The 16,567-nt window shown below is 47.2% G+C and overlaps 1 protein-coding gene across 6 annotated transcripts in view; it reads left to right on the plus strand.

Annotated features, from left to right (window-relative positions):
* CRTC1 (CREB regulated transcription coactivator 1) overlaps positions 1-16,567 on the plus strand; it is a 193,820-nt gene that overhangs the window by 126,481 nt on the left and 50,772 nt on the right. For all 6 annotated transcript variants that reach the window (XM_085638788.1, XM_085638787.1, XM_085638792.1 and 3 more), the window contains exons 7-8: positions 11,755-11,798; positions 15,576-15,796. In XM_085638788.1, coding sequence (XP_085494914.1) covers positions 11,755-11,798; positions 15,576-15,796 — 265 coding nt within the window. The remainder of the gene's footprint in view (positions 1-11,754; positions 11,799-15,575; positions 15,797-16,567) is intronic.

Genomic DNA, 16,567 nt, shown 5'->3' on the forward strand with positions numbered 1-16,567 from the left:
AATAAATGTCTTACACTCCTGTGTTAAGCCTGAGGCTGCTCGCTCACACTACCACTAATAGAGCACTTTGGTTTTTACATTAAACCTTGTACACTTTTGGGGAACGCCTGGACTCTGTGCACAGTACAACCACCTAGTGGTAATACCATATACAGAGCCAGCTTCCGACACACAGCAAACATTACCACCATGGATTTCCCTTGGTAGAGAAACTAAATCTTATTTCCAATAGTAAAACATATTCTCCTGTGGGTGCTCCATACTTATGTCTCTTTTGTTTGTTTCAGCAGTTCTTGATGATTGTCCAATAATCATGACTTATAGAATGACATGGAAACCTGTTTTAGCTTTAATAAAGGATTCCGTGGTTAGAGGCACAATGTTTCAGCATCTTGACAACAATGTTATGTCATGTTGACAAGTCCATTTGTATACTTTAGATCTCCTGCTCAGTACCTTTTTATCAGTCGTGACAAAGAATGATAAAATGTTGTAGTGTGTCGTTTGCTTTTCTGTTTTTAGTGATGTAGCCAAGACCTTTTGATTTTACTAAAATTATAAATCTAATGTACTTAAAGAGACTTTTAGTCCGCTCTCTTTATGCTTTTGTCTGTTTTTGTCATTTACAGTTTTTATCCGCCCACTGCAGCATACAGAACAGGGTGGTGGGTTAGCCGATTTCAGCCACTTGCTAACTTCATTCATAATAGAAGTAGCGCTTTCTGGTTTTCTGGTTGAAGCAGATATCTGCTCAACCATTATTTTAAGATATTGAAACCATGCTTGAGGTTTCCTCGCGAGATGGGTCTACAATGGTTTACCTATTTTAACTTATTGATTGATTCATGAAACTTATAAAATACTTTTAACATAAAATACTCTTATGGCCCTGTTAATCAACAAGTAATTGGACCTTTTAATGGAATAAGCGAACCCTTACATAGCAAAAGTCATCCGGAGTAAGGAACAGCAGTCAGATGCTTACAAAAAATACTTCACTGTAAGGCATAGATGAATTGTAGAGTCCCTAGATAACAGAGGGCCTAAGGGACACAGAAGATTTTGTTGCGGTGAACGCTGATTATTAAATGGAACATATTTGAGTCGTTTCTGTTACTGGTGTAAATGTATGAAAGCACCTCCAAGCCATACGACCCACCTTCAACCTAAATCTGTACCTCCCTGACGGAAGGTCAGTTAACTTAATCCTGCACCAATCCACCCTCACCTACAGGCCAAGGGAACTGCAGCATTCTGAACCATTGCGCGCCTAAGAACATAGCAATATGAGGGGTGGGGTTAAAGTAGAGTACGTTCTGTTCATCAAGCCTGGAACTTTTAAAGCTGCCAGGACCAGTTCATTCACCTAAAACCCAGAAAGTGTTTTTTGATAAGGCACATTTTCCCAAAATAATTTGATTGAAACTGAGCAGTGACTATATCTGGAAGTTGACAATCATACCTCAAAACCTTTGGTGCCTTGTGAAGCCAGAGGACCTGTCAAGTCCCTGTGCCCCTAATAGTCTTTCTGGATGGTTGGACTTATCTCAAAAATCACCTACCTGAGTAGGACTACGCGACTGCCCTCACCATGCTTGAACTTTTTTCTGTGTACTATGTTCTAGCATATGGCACATGGCATGTAACTCAGTATGCCGTGCATTATTCATCTGGGTTTGACTTGACACACACCTTGTTAGCCCTGTTTGCTATGTATAATGGTCGATAAATGCATGTAGCCATACGCATGGTTGCTTGGTATGTGTCCTCTCCACCACCTTTTTCAGTGTATGAAAAACTTTCACTAAAGAGCTTTATAAAAAAAATACTTACCTTAGAAAGCACAGTATGCATGACTAAAATAGGTGTTCACAGTCAAGTTCTATTCATTGATATAATCGTTGCTAGAATACTCCAAATCTTCAGTAGTCCAATATGCAAGACTTCTATGACGTTTGATATTCAGTTGCTTCTTTATTACACCTTCACTTTAGCCAACATGTGTTTTGTCTTCATACAACTTCATCAGACCTAAAAGAAACATATAACATGTACCAAAGTTACCATCATAATAAGCCACCCAATGTCATGAAAACGTAGCCATCATCAAAAAACAGTCACCGGTACATCCAAGCCAAAGGACCATCCACAGGGATGCATTTGCAATTATTACTTGCAAACGTTACTACAAAAGTGTTTCCGTTTGTTCAGTAATCGAGTAAGAGAAACAGAAGAAACTCCAAAAGTGTCACAACAAACAGGTGCTCTTATGTGCATCCAAAATAAGAGGACACCCCAAAATGAAGTGTAAGAAACCTAGAGAGCCCGTGGGCATGCTCGACCACGTTTATTATACATTGTAGCTGTGAAAATACTACTCACCTTTAAAGTATCCAGGTGGCTCAAATCCTGATCAATACCATTCAAAATCCACACTCATAACCCATGTTTCATTGGAATGATATTCAGTCCTATGAAAATAACTAAATATATTCACACCCAAACCACCATTCCTCAAATAATATATGTGCTCTATCGAACACAATATCTACGTAGTATACAAGTACCATCTGGGACACTCGCCTAAAACAAGTATGTCACTTGCTCCTTGTGTTTAAATGTCTGTGGTGTGCACGTCACATCAGGTCTACAACGAAACACAAGCATTCCAGTTTTTTTTTTTTTAACTTATTTTTATTGCCATTTACATATTTCAGACATTGACCATCATACTCAACCCTCAGATAGACATAGCAGAGTATACATCCAGTAGTGGGACAGAATGGCTGTGTATATCGCTTGTACATAAACAAGGAGCATAAACAGGGTATAGAGAGAGCATGATGTTTATATCCTGTTGTCCGGGTTCCAGATATGGCATAGAAACTGGGGCGGAACACGGGCATAAACTAAGGAAGGGGTGTGGAAGAATATATCCAGTTACATTAGCGATGGTATACAGCGTTGTTTGGGCAGGACACCTCTGCGACTCGTGTGTGCTTATCCTAGTGGGTGCGGCCGAGGGCTGCGACCGCATTCCAGGCGCCAGGGCTTGCGATGAGCTTGTGTGGGTGGGGTTCCGAGAGATCAGTTGGGTAGGGCCTGTGACTGTGTGCGTGGGGCTGACGACGTAGGGGGGCTGCCACTCGGGTCAGCGCCCGGGGAAAGCTGTCGAAACTGATACAATAGCATGGCCCATTCCATCGATATAGGGTGCTTGCGGGTCCCCTTTACCTCCTCCTCCCGTAATGTCTCCTCCTCAGCCGCCGCCCACTTGTGGGTAGCTCCCACCCACGCCGCCAACGGTGGACCAGTGGGAGAACGCCAATGCATAGCGATGCTGCGCTTAGCTAAGAGTACCGCTAGGGAGAGGAAACGAGTCTGCACCCTGTACTGTTTACCTGTGCGAAAGATGCCTATGGCGCTAGCTTCCCAAGTGTTCATACAAGTTAGCCCCGTGAGAGTACCCAGAGCAGTGTGAATGTGGTGCCAGAAATTTTTTATGATGGGGCAGCTCCAGAACATGTGTCGGAAGTCTGCATTCCGCGCTTGACATCTGGGGCACAGGAACTGAGTGTCAGGATAGAATCGCTGGAGGCGTGCGGGGGTTAGATAGGCCCTGTGTAGGATGTGATATTGAATGTTTTTAAAGTGTGCGTTCCTAGAGACCTTCTTAGGGTATTTCAGAGCTTTCCCCCATTCCCCGTCATGGAGTGCCCGCCCAATTTCAGCCTCCCAGGTGGCTCGCAGGGAATCTAGTGGCTTGCTAACCAGTTCCCGTATGGCCTTATAAAGCCATGTAGTGAGATGGCGCCCAGCTCCCATGTGTAGGATCGTGTGGATAACGGGGTGCGTGCGTGGTTCCCCTTTACTTAGGTCTTGATATGGTCGGTAGCTATCTAGGAGTTGGCGGTGCAGCAGAAATTGTCCCGGGGGGAGATCGTACTCCTCCATCAGGCTATGGAATGGTCTTAGTCGCCCATCCTCGAAAAAGGACTCCACCTCCGTTAAGCCGCACGACGTCCACATGCGGAGCGCATTATTTGTGTAGTAGCGTTCCTGTTTGGGCCACCCCACCAGGGTGAGTAGGGGGGAATACAACGGGGTCCCCGGGGACATGCGGTGTATCCGTAGCATGCACTTACGTGCCACTGACACCTGTAGAGTGTATGTGCGTTTTGGCTGAGTGCCAGGGAGGAGCAGGCGACGGATCTCCGGAATCGATATCCGTCCTGCAGCAGTACAAGTTTCCACCGTGTACCTGTCTGCCGTCCAATGGGACAGCCATTGCAGCTGTGCTGCCAGGAAGTAGGCTTCAAATGAGGGGGCTCCCAAGCCACCCTGTGTAGTGGGCAGCTGCAGTTTTGTCAGGGCTATTCTGTGCCTGGCAGACCCCCAAATGAGCGCACTGAGGAGGGAGTCGAGGTCCCGGAAGAAGGCCTTGGGCGGGATTACTGGCAGATTGGTATAGAAATACAGCAGTCTTGGAACCATGATCATCTTGGCCAATGCCACTCTCCCAATAGGCGCCAGTGGGAGGCTCTTCCAAAATCCGACCGAGGCCCTAAGACTCGCCAACGCCCTACCGTGGTTGCCCTCGAACATATCTGTGGAGGAATGGTAAAGACGGATTCCGAGATATCGGGGGGTCTCCGCGCTCCAAGGCACCTGCTGAGCCCCAAGGCGAACTTCCTGTGGGGGTAGGTCCGGATGCAGCGGATATATCGTGGATTTATCCCAGTTCACCCGTAGCCCCGAGGCCGCGGCAAATTCCGTCAAGGTTTCCCAGAGGGGGGTCAGATCGTCTGTAATGTCTCGTACATAGATCAGCAGGTCATCAGCGTACAAAGATACACTATGCACTGTGCCCGCTATCGGGATACCCCAGCTCTCCCCCTCCCGTCGGAGTCGGATGGCGAGAGGCTCCACCGCCAGAGCAAAAAGCAGAGGGGATAATGGGCAGCCCTGTCGCGTGCCCCTCTGAACGCAAACTCCGTCGAGATGTACCGGCCCAGGCGCACCCGCGAGGTCAGCCCGATGTACAGTAGGCGAGTATAAGCCAGGAGGGTGGGCCCAATGCCTGCTCGCTGCAGCACCGAAAACAAGAACCGCCATGTGAGGGAGTCAAAGGCCTTTTCAAGGTCTAGGATGAGACAGGCCGCTCGAGGGTATATCCCCTGTACTTGATCCTGGATGTGGAAAACCCGACGTATGTTCTGTGAGGTGCATCTGCCTGGTATAAAACCTCATTGATCCGGGTGGATCAGGGAGCGTATGATTTGTACGTATCTATCCGCAAGGGTCTTCCCGAGGAGTTTGCAATCGGCGGACAACAGCGATATGGGACGATAGGAGGCCATTTGTTGTGGGTCCCTGTGTGGTTTCAGGAACGTCATAATTACGGATTCTCGCATGGATCTCGGCAGCTCTCCCTTCTTCAGCGCTGCCGCAAACACCTCCACTAATCGAGGGACCAGGTGAACGGAGAATGTCGTGTAATATTCTAGGGGGAACCCATCTAATCCCGGAGCCTTATTTCGGGCTAGGGCACGCAGGGCCCGTGTCACATCCGCCGAGGCTATCACCGTGTCCAGAGCCTCCCTCTCTGTCCTCGTGATCGTTGGAAGGGGTAGGGGATCGAGGAATCGATCCACTACAGGTTGCGGGGTAGAAGTTGGGTCACTGTAGGTTTCCGCATAGTAATCGCGGAAGGCGCCCAGAATCCCCGCCTGAGAACGTATGACCAACCCTCCAGGGTCCAGTATCTCAGTGATGGGCTTGACATCCGTGTCCTGCCTGGCTAACCACGCCAATAGAGTGCCCGTCTTATCCCTCTCCCTATGCATCCGTGTAGCGTAAGATCGGAAGTTGTACTTCCGTAAGTCCGTGGAGGCAGTTTGGTAGGCAGTTTTTGCCTCGGTGACACTTCGCACCTCCTCTGCGGATGTGGCATCCTGTTTCGTGAGGGTCGCCAGACGGCGCTCCGCAACGGTTAGGGCCTGTTCTAGTACGCGCTTAACTCCCGTTATTTGCTTCAAGCACTCACCCCGGGCCACCACCTTAAATGCATCCCATTCCACTAACTTGGAGGATGCCGTACCCGAGTTGCGTGCGAAATAGTCTTGGATGCTATTCTCCTGATCGTGTCGGAAGACCTGGTCCGACAGACAGTCCCGTGGTAAGCGCCACGTGGGGACCGGCGGGTGTGGGGGTCGCCAGTGTAACTGGAGAATGTGGGCATCGTGGTCGGATATGATCCTGCCCAAGTAATCCGTGTGGGTAATCGTGGGCAAGATAGTCGCCGAGCATAAGAAGCGGTCAAGACGGACGCGTAGATTGTGGGGGATGGAGTGGAAGGAATACAATCGCACCAGAGGGTGGCGCAGTCGCCAAGCATCGGTGAGTGCCCAGTGGACGATCCAAGCCCGGAATCGGTCAGTTTGCTTATATGCCGGGGAGTGCAGTGGGGGCGGGTGGGAGCGGTCAAGGTTCCAGTCAAGCGTGCAATTATAGTCTCCTCCCAGAACCCACGGTACGGAAGCGAATGGGGCAAGAACCCCCGTGAGATGGTCCCAAAACTTGTCTTGGTCCACATTGGGGGCGTAAATACTGCCGAGAAGCACTACCTGTCCGTCCAACAGCCCCTCCAGCAGCGCATATCTACCTTCTTTGTCGACCACCCTCCGACACTCCTGGAAGGGGGTTCCCGGTCGCACCCAGATCAACGCCCCCCGCGCAAACGCAGAGTATGTTGTGGCGCAGATGAGCCCCCTCCATTTCGACTGCAGTTTCCCCACCTCTTTTGCAATGAGATGCGTCTCTTGTAGAAAGACTATCGGGGCGCTGTGCCGTTTTGCATAGGAGTACACCGTATACCTTTTGCGTGGAGTATGAAGCCCCCTAACATTCAGGGTAAGGATGGTAACATCAGTGTGTGTCGTATGAGGTGTCGTGTTTCCACGTCTGTACGCCATGCGCGGGAGTTATGCCCATTGCAGTGCACAAAGCGCGGTCGCCCCAGCTGGTTGCGGGTGTCTGTGTCCTCCGACGCCGTGTAAGCATAAGCGGGGAATGTCGGGGTCCGTATCCTTCCATGTGAGGGGTGGGAAAGTGTTGAACTGGGACATGTAACTGAACAAACAGGGTCGGGGAACATTCCCAATGCCTAGGGCCCATCGTCAGGAACGATGCGTCCAAACTGGTTTACCCAATTAAGGGAGGTACAACAATATAAGAAGGGGGCGGCGGAGCATGCGTGCCGGGCTGGCTGCAAATCGGGCCGTGATCAGGGGAAATGGACGTTGCTCCTGTTATAGCAAGTAACGAAACTGGGGTCAAAGTTCGGCCTGTGGGAAAGGAAGTGTACTTAGCTCGATGTTAGTGTCTGCAGTCCCCTCTCATTTCGCTCGGAAGTCGGATTGTTCATCTAGAATGAGGTCCGCTGTCTGCGGAGTGACCATGGGGGGCGTCACGGAGTTCTCCCCCGATAGTGTGTCGTCACTGTCATTCTCCCCCTCTGACGTAAAGATATGCGGTGGCCGGTCGATGTCGTCCGGCAGGGGGGATGCCTGTAAGTCGATCACCGCTTGTAGAGCCTCTCTTCGTTCCTTCACAATTTGCTCTAGGTCAGGAGAGTCCTGCGTGTGTGCGCGATCTCTGCCACTCATTCCACCCCGTGGGCGCCGTTGTGATCGCCTTCCGGATCGTGAAGGTTTAGGGTATGGGTCTCTTGCGATCTCCGCTCTAGACTGTCGTGTGCAATGCAGGTCCGCCCAATCTTGGGCTTCCTCGGCGTTAGCGAAAAACACAGTAGAATCGGCGTGGACCACCCTGAGGCGAGCTGGGAAAAGCAAAGAGTATTGAATATTGTTCTCACGCAGCCTGCGTTTTACATTCAGAAAGGAGGCCCTTTGTTGTTGAACTGCTCTAGCATAGTCCGGGAACACCATTATTCGTTGGTTGTCGACCCGCAGGGTGCCCGCCACACGCGCCACGCGTAGTATCGCATCTCTATCCCGGAAGTGGAGGAACTTTGCTATCAGCGGCCATGGGGGCGCCCCTGGAGGCGGTCTGCGAGCCGGGACCCTGTGGGCTCTTTCCACAGAGAAGAATGCGGAGCGATCCTTTTCCGGAGTGAAGGACTTCACCCATGTCTCCAGATATTGCAGGGGGTTCGTGCCTTCGATTCCTTCGGGCAGCCCTATTACGCGAATGTTGCAGCGCCGGGAGCGCCCTTCTAAATCGTCCGCCCGTTCCTCCATAATGGTGAGGCGATGCAGCACCTCCTGGAGAGTTTGCTGGTGTTTGTCGAGCGTTGGCTGTACGTCCTCCATTTTCTTCTCCCCGTCCTTCACTCTATCCACCAGTTTCCGATGGTCATCACGGATAAGGCTGACGTCCGTCGCCAGCGTTCCGAGTCGCTCCTCCATTGCGACTCTGGAATGCTCAATGGCAGCCAAGACCTGGTCGAGCTTGACGGAGACCGAGGAGTCAGGCTGCGTCTCCACTGCGCCCACCCAGGTCCGGGCTCTGGGCATCCTCTCCGGGGCCGTCTCGGGGACCGTCGTCTGTTGTGTCCCCCTGGGCTTCCCCATCGTCGCGGCCGGAGCGCCTCCGTGCGCCGCGTCCGTCAGCTGAAGACGCGGGCTTCCTCTCTCCCCGGGGAGGCAGGGGGGCTTCCCCAGGAGCGACCCCGCACCAACGATCCGCGTCTTTGGCCGTAGCCTCCGAGTGCTGCTATAGGTCTAGGAGACACTCCGCTATCCTGCCTTCGCCACCAAGGAGCCACCGGCCGTCAATCTCGGGGGTCAGTAGTCAGAGCAAATGACAGGCTCTGTCCCCACGCGCTTCTCCCCTCGCTGCTGGCAGTCACGGGTTCGGTGTACACTTCGCACTCCGAGTGCCATCCATTTGTGTGCTTCCCTGTGAGGCAGGGCGTCCCACTGGTGCTGGTCTCAGGCTCCTCTACAGCGATGTCTCGCCGGGCGCCATTTTGAGGTCAGGCGTCCCGGCCCAGCGTTGATATATGCCAGGGCTTCCCCCGCTGCTCCGCTCCCACCGTAGGTATCGTTGCCCCCAGGGGGATGTAGCGGCTCTAGTCTGCACCGGCGCGTCCGCTCACCTGCGGGGCCGGCCAACGCGTAGAGCGCGCGCCGCTGGAGTCATGGCCGCCCTGCCTTCTCGCACCGCTGCTGGTAGGGGGGTGATCGAGTCCTCGATTTGCCGCAGGCACCTCACCGGGATCACCCCGACGGGGACCCCCAGGGAAACGCGCCTGCTCCGATACAGTCCTCCCCCAGGGTCACCGTCCCGAAGCTCCGGGACCGCTCGCCGCCATCTTGTGTCGCTGGGTCTCGGTGCACTTCTCCTTCTCTGCGTCGTGCCTCCTCAGGGCAGCAGACGCCAGAGCCGTTCCGACACCCAGGGTTGCATTTTCTAGTGGGAGCAACGCCTGGAGTCGGTCATTTGGCCGGCCCGACTGGAGAGCCCTAGCAGACTGCGACCGCCATAGTAGCCGGCTTGGCCACGCCCCCCACACAAGCATTCCAGTTAATATATAGTAACCTAAACAAGGTTCCTCAAAGTAATTCCAGCAGCAAATTCAATCCCTTATCCTTACCGATAATATTCGAACTGAGACAGTTCGCCTCGTAGTACCGTATAAATGTGGCATCCTGCACAGGCGCCATATTGAATCATTGTTAAGTACACAACATTAGATGACGGACCAACTATTCGTAGTCTGATGTCCCTGCAAACCGAAATAGTGAAAGGACTATCCCAGAACCAAAAAAACCTCCATTATGTTTGTCATCTTTTGTCCTAAGCTACCATATTTTGTGAAGTTTTCTATTCATTGACAACCTTTCAACAATAATAGAATAAATGGATGGAATGAAATCGAGATAAATTTAGTAATGTTTGTGGCCCTTTTTAGGTCTTGCTGAGTCAGCGCGCATGCGCTGCTCGGAGAGACTTTAGTAGGTGAGTTTTCAAAGTGCTTCTGGCTGGCGACAAGCTTGCGTTCACGCGAGCGTGCACGTGCGAACCGCAAGCCTTCAGCAGCACTTTGAAAACTCACCTAAAAATGGTGTGTTTTCTTTACTTTAGGTATAATCGCGGCACCCGCGCTTTACTGTTAATGTTATAAGTAAAGTACGGGTGCCGCGATTATACCAAAAGTAAAGAAATAGAAAAAAAATCTATTTCTTTACTTTTGATATAATCGCGGCACTCACGCTTTACTTTTAACATTAAAAGTAAAGCGTCAGTGCTGCGATGCTTGTTTGTAGTAGTAGCTGCCATTCAGGTAAGGTTTGTTCAGTGAATAATGTCAAAGTAATTTATAATTTGTTTTCTGTAAACTAAAAATGTGCTCTTTTCAGTGCAGCCTAATAGACCAATGAAGTAACTCAGGATACATACACAAGGATGTCAGTGACCTTTTTGCCAAGTTGAAGATTGGAGTCACCAGCCTCTTCAGCGTTGTTTGAGTGGTGCAGTGCACGTCCCTTCAGGGTTTATTACTTCCATGTAAAAAATGTGTGTTCTACGCACGCGTTTTGTGTATCCAGGCCAACTTGGAGACTTTACAGTGCTCCCAAGTCCAAGATTCAGTGGGATTTTAAGATCTACAAATATAAGCAGTGGCAACACAGTCTTTCTTTACTAAAGCTAACACTGTGGATATTTTTGTTGCCATCACATCTTAAACCTGGGGCCTTGAGACACGGGGAGAACTGGGGTGAGAAAGCAGGAAGGCCTCCTCGGCAGTGCTTTTTATCCTCAGTTATTGATGTCTGGCGTAGTTTGGCATCTGCACCCTGTCTAACATCTTGATGTTTACACACTAGCCACTGAATGAGAAATTTGCTTGACTTCACTTTTATAACCTTGGATTTAATGTCCTAAACTCAGCTTCAAAGAACTGTATACAGTCGTAAGAACAGAGAGAACAAGCATTGGCATAGCCAATAGGTCTCGCCTTTGGGACCTTATAAGTGTTTCGCGATGCAACGGTTGATGTTGCACCAAGGATATTGTGCTGCATAACTAAATACTTATAAGGTCCCAAAAGCGAGACCTATTGGCTATGCCAATGCTGGTTTCCTTTTTGTTTGAAAGTAGTGTTGATAGGGGAAACCCTGTAGAGGAAAAAAGCATTAAAGATAAGGCAATTCTAGTGGCATGAAGACATAGACATGGTAGTTTTGATATTGATCTCCAGGCTTTTTTTTATATTTCCGTAGTATCATTCTCCCATTTTAGAGCTGTTGCTGCCTTTCCCCTTGTTTTTTAAGTAGTTGGGAGTTGATTTCATATCTGAATGTCATGAGACGTAACAACCACTTTAATGATTTTAAAAAACTCTTGATAGATGTGAATATGACGGTACACTGAGGCAAATTAATTGGTTTCCATAATGACTGTATTTAACGAACTGTTGCCATAACTAACATTTTCAGAGATTTAGTCACACTTTTAAGACTGCTAATTAAGAGATTGTTTCTGTGAAGCACCAACCTTAATCTAAATATTGATATAAAAACATTATTTGATGCGTGTTTCATCTTGTTGCCCATGTCTCATCTCCGCTATGGAAAGAAAATAGAATTCTTAATTTTGAGCATGTTTATGGTCTCTGCTAAAGAGTTAAAATCGCTGCGGCTGAATTTTGTAATGTAAAACACTAATGTTAATGTATGATGGATTAAAAAAAAATGTAATTTACGACCTTACTCTCTTGTGTTGTAGACTGGGAATTCAAGGCCAAAATCATGTGAGGTCCCTGGAATCAGGTATTGTTTGTATTTATGGGTGTTCTGTGAAATATTTCATTATATCCAATAAGATGCAAATAAGATAAACTCAAGAACAGTGTGATTTAGTCAGTGCTCAATTTGAGACTGTTGTTGCAAGTCGGGCCGATTGGTTCTCATTTTTGGAGACCAGCACTTCATTTTTTCCCCATCACATTTAATTTAGAGCGAGGGAGAAGAACAAAATGGGGAAAGAAAAAGGAAGAGAGAGACCGAAATACAGTGCCAAAGGGAGAAAGCAGGGAGATAACTAACCTGTGATAAAGGGGCAGGGAGTGTCTGGTGATGGGTGAAAGAGATACAAGGTGGAATCAACACCATACCGCACTGGTATTCGGCACCCCCGATATTCATAGCACCTGCCACGATTTTGTGAGCACAATGTTGGGCTCTGGCACTAATTGATTTTCTAATTAAGCACTGCATGTAGCATATACTTCACTAATTATCGAGCATACAAAGTATATTATTAGTATTCTTTATGGACATAGTAATTAAAAGGGGTGTGTGTGTGTGTGTAAAATATATATTTTCCTGCATTTGATCAGCACATAACCTAAATCATATGCCCAAGTCATGTCACTTAGTTGTATTAAATACTGATTTCTTAGGCACTGGGTTTGTGATCTCATACTGCAATTCACTGACAAAGTTCATAAGAATGTAATTTGTCATGTTCGCTTTAAAAGAATTAACATCCTGACACTCCTCTTTCCCAGATGGATGACTTTTATTCTCGTTCATGGGACCTTATTGCGGATGTGTGACTCTGCTCCACAGCCTGCCGCCTTTCAGAGATGATAGTTATTCATACATTCAATAAAGTGTACTTAATATATTGCTAGCAACATAAGCCGGACCAGTTTTGCTTAAGTAAACTTGCCGATTGCTAAAATTATACTTTTAAGCCACGTTTAAGAATTTCATTCCCTTGCTTTTTGATCCATGGACTGATTTAATTTCTTATCAACACACGCAAAACAATCACAACATGATGGGGTCAGGATCTAGTCATATCTGCTGCCAAAGGTTCCAGCAATGCCAAATTTCAAAGTAACTCTCTCTGTCAAACGTGGAATTGTTTAACATCTGTGAATGGTCCTGGCTGGTTTTAGAGCAGTGCCATTTTCAGATGTATGTGGACGACACCCAAGTCCACTTCCAGCTGGAAAATAAACTAAGAAACAAGACTATCATCACTTTTATCCCCCTGACCACATTCATTGGGTCAAAATAGAGGTGTCTATGCATCAATGGAGCCATGAATAGGACCTTGGCTCTGGAGGAGGTGAGCACAAACCATTGCTATTTAATTGGCTAGTAAATCTAGAAACACCTGAATCTATTTTGTAGAAAGAAAGGAACCTGCAGTGCTTTTCAATGCACCGCTTCCAGTGAGCCTAACCTAAGTATTTCACTGGTCAGTAGTCATCAGAGGTTTTAATCTGCTTCGCTTCTTACACTGGAAAACCACCGCTCCAGGCGACCAGCAAGTAGAAATGGCAAGACCCTTGGTTGATGTCAAATACTTCTTGCACATCATCCAGACCCAGAGGTCTTGTGTCTATTATGAGCTCAACCGAACCAAGGCAGAATGCATGTTTTTTTTTTTTTTTACCAAGGACAGCAACAAGAAATGGTACAAACATGGATCTATCATATGAGCTTTGAACCCTAACTTTCGCTGAAAGCTAAGCCTCTTGGATTCACCTTGGACCTTAGGCTCAATTAACACATTGCCAAGAAAATAGAGACGGCCGGATTCTGCGCCCTCTTCTAAAGAAAGAGAAACCATTTCTTCCAGAAAGTGACTTAAGGTCTGCCCTCATATGCTCACATCTGGATGGTGCTTCATGGCCTCCCAGACTCCACAGTGGCACCCTTTAAGGACATCCTACATGCCACAGCGCTTCTCATGCAGGGCCTGAAGAAATATGATCACATCACCCCAATGGTACTCCATTGGCTTCCCTTGCTGGACTGCCCAATTTTCAAAACCAGCTGCACCATGTACAAAGCTATCACAACCAAATCCCCCTATTATCTGGCAGATAACCGCACCATGTCTGGTAGTGGTCAGCACACCCTCAGCCTGGACACCATCAGACTGCAGACTAAGAAGTGTAAAAACACAGGAGCTGGCCGTTTCTGTGTGTGCATCCAGGATCTGAAACAGTATTCCCTTATCCACTAGTACTGTCCTAACTCTTTGAAGAACTCTACATCACAGTGCATTAAAGATTACACTCTCTATGCCGGGATCAACCAAAAACTCATCAGGAGGCTGCAGACCATTCAGAACAGCTAGAATCACTCTCGACGTCCTACACTGCACTCTCATCACACCACCCCTGAAGGAGCTCCAAGCTCCACTGGCTCCTCGTTCACAAACGCTCGTTCACAAACGAGGACAATTCACACTCCTCACCCACACACTCAAGGCACTAGTTAATGCTGGTCCCTCATATCTCAATAGTCGGAAATCATACCCAGCGGTCAATCCTTATGCTACATCGCTCCTAAAGTATGTAATTCCCTGCTGCTACACATAAGAGCCTCCCCCTCACATCTTGAATTCTACAAGCTGAAGACCTAGCTTTTCAAGTAGTCCTAGTAGGCCCTAGGTGTGCCTGGCCTCACACTTGCTGAGCGCCAGGATACCCTCCTGAATGATAGTGCGCTTTGCAAATCTGCATAATGTAACATAGAGCAAACATTCGAACAGCCAGCTACCACATCTATCACTGATTGACTTTATACTGGTCTTTCACCCCTATAGAGTACTAAAAATACCATATCCATACAGATCTTGGAGTTGGCATTCCTGGACTATAGTAATGACATGTTGAGTAGGCTCCTGAAGAGTTGCACTTACATTCTGCAAGGTTTACAGGGCCAGGCAGTCTGAATGTGGTTCGCTATTCAATGGTTTATATGTAATCTGCAGTAAACGCACCAAACTAGCATTTAGTGGATGCAGGAATAAAGAAGACAATCTCATCTACTGTTAATGAACCTCACTAGGGAGATGGCGCCAAGGATACCTGCAGAAATTGGCAGCGCACAATGCCCCTTCCAGAATCATGTGTTCATTTAGAGCACATCTGTTCAGCCTTTTCACTTTCAAGAAGCCGAAACACAAGGGGAACCCCCTGGAATTACTGTGACCCAAACTGTTGAGTACAGTGAGTCCTTGCATTTAGGTATATCCCTAAAAAATGTGCTGCTCCTACTTGCTATATCTTTCTACATCCAAGGTCACAACTAAATAATAATGTTGGGGGTCTTACCTGCACGCAGCTGGATTCTAAACTGCCCCATCCCTGCGCTCATACAATCATTGCAAATCATCAATGCCAGCATCTGCAGTGATCTAAGGGAGACAATCCGTGCTTCATAAAATGCCTAACTCGGTACACAATGCTGCTTTATTGGTGTGAGGCACTCACCATTCACTGATGATGCTTCATTCCGAGATGGTGTTCATTTCCTGTGAACATTTATTTACATCAATTCAAATAAATTGTCTCCAGTATTTTATCAAACCGTATCAAATTACATATTTTCATTGACATAAGCCCTGTGTTTCCTAGGAAAGAAAATATTAATGATGCATTAATCATGACGGACCTATTTCAGATAATAAGCTAGTCTTTCATATCTTATTAAAGAAATTCTTGTTGATGCATTAATCATGAAGACCTTATTTCAGATCATTCAATTAGTAACAAGTTCACTTTCTTCTTTTAAATTAAGCATCTATCCATCATCTGAACAGGAAAACAACTCTTCCTTGGTTCCTGCTGCCCACAACACCGGTGGCTCCTTGCCTGACCTGACAAACATGCATTTCCCTTCTCCTCTACCAATCCCATTGGATCCGGAGGAAACTACGTTCCCGTCTCTGAGTAGCTCAAGCAGCACAGGCAATCTTTCGACGACCATGACCCACATGGGAATCAGCACTGCCAGTCAAGGTGATCACAAATACTTTTTAATACAGACAAATCAATGTGCTTTTTTTGTTAAATATTTTTATTGAATTAATTCAACTTCCAATGGCAGTGTCTTAAATGAGCACGTAATGTCTGATCAAGAAAACATTGTATTGTGAGAATAAATGATGAATGCAAATGAGTGCTAAAAAACTTTAGGATTAGATTGGAGATCTAGTTAAATACATATAAATGAGGCATTCGAGCACATATATACCGGAAGGTAGATTTGGGGAGTAAGCGCCTGAGAATTCTTTTTTTGGATATCGTAACTGTAGTATACAGCCTATTGCCCAAAATAATGGATTGATGGCGAGAGTGGTAGAAAATGAAGTATGTTTGGCTGACTGTGCATGAAGATCAATATAGTGAAGCTCCTTAGTCATTTCGGTTTGTGATTTGTTTGTGATGTTTGTGTGAACTGTTGGAGAGTGAAATCATTAACCTATTAAGATACTTGTGCCCATTGTATTTTTTGAGTTCTCTATGTAATATATATTTTTTGTATTGTTTATTTCTATGCTCTGTGTCATACATATCAATAGTGTATATGCAGTTTTACAGAGTGTACATAGTATTTAATACCATTGTTGAATGTTGATGTTTAAAAAATAGTAGCGAAACAGTGTGTCAGTAGCTTAGCTACTTGATTAATAATCGTATTTTTGGGACTTGGAACAGTACTTTGTGTGGGCAGCTGCTCTCGAGTTTTGACCAGGGAGTCAACCAAACCAAAATCTCCAACCAAAAGTT

This window comes from Triturus cristatus, chromosome 12 (assembly GCF_964204655.1).
Source record: "Triturus cristatus chromosome 12, aTriCri1.1, whole genome shotgun sequence".
Taxonomy (NCBI): Eukaryota; Metazoa; Chordata; class Amphibia; order Caudata; family Salamandridae; genus Triturus; species Triturus cristatus.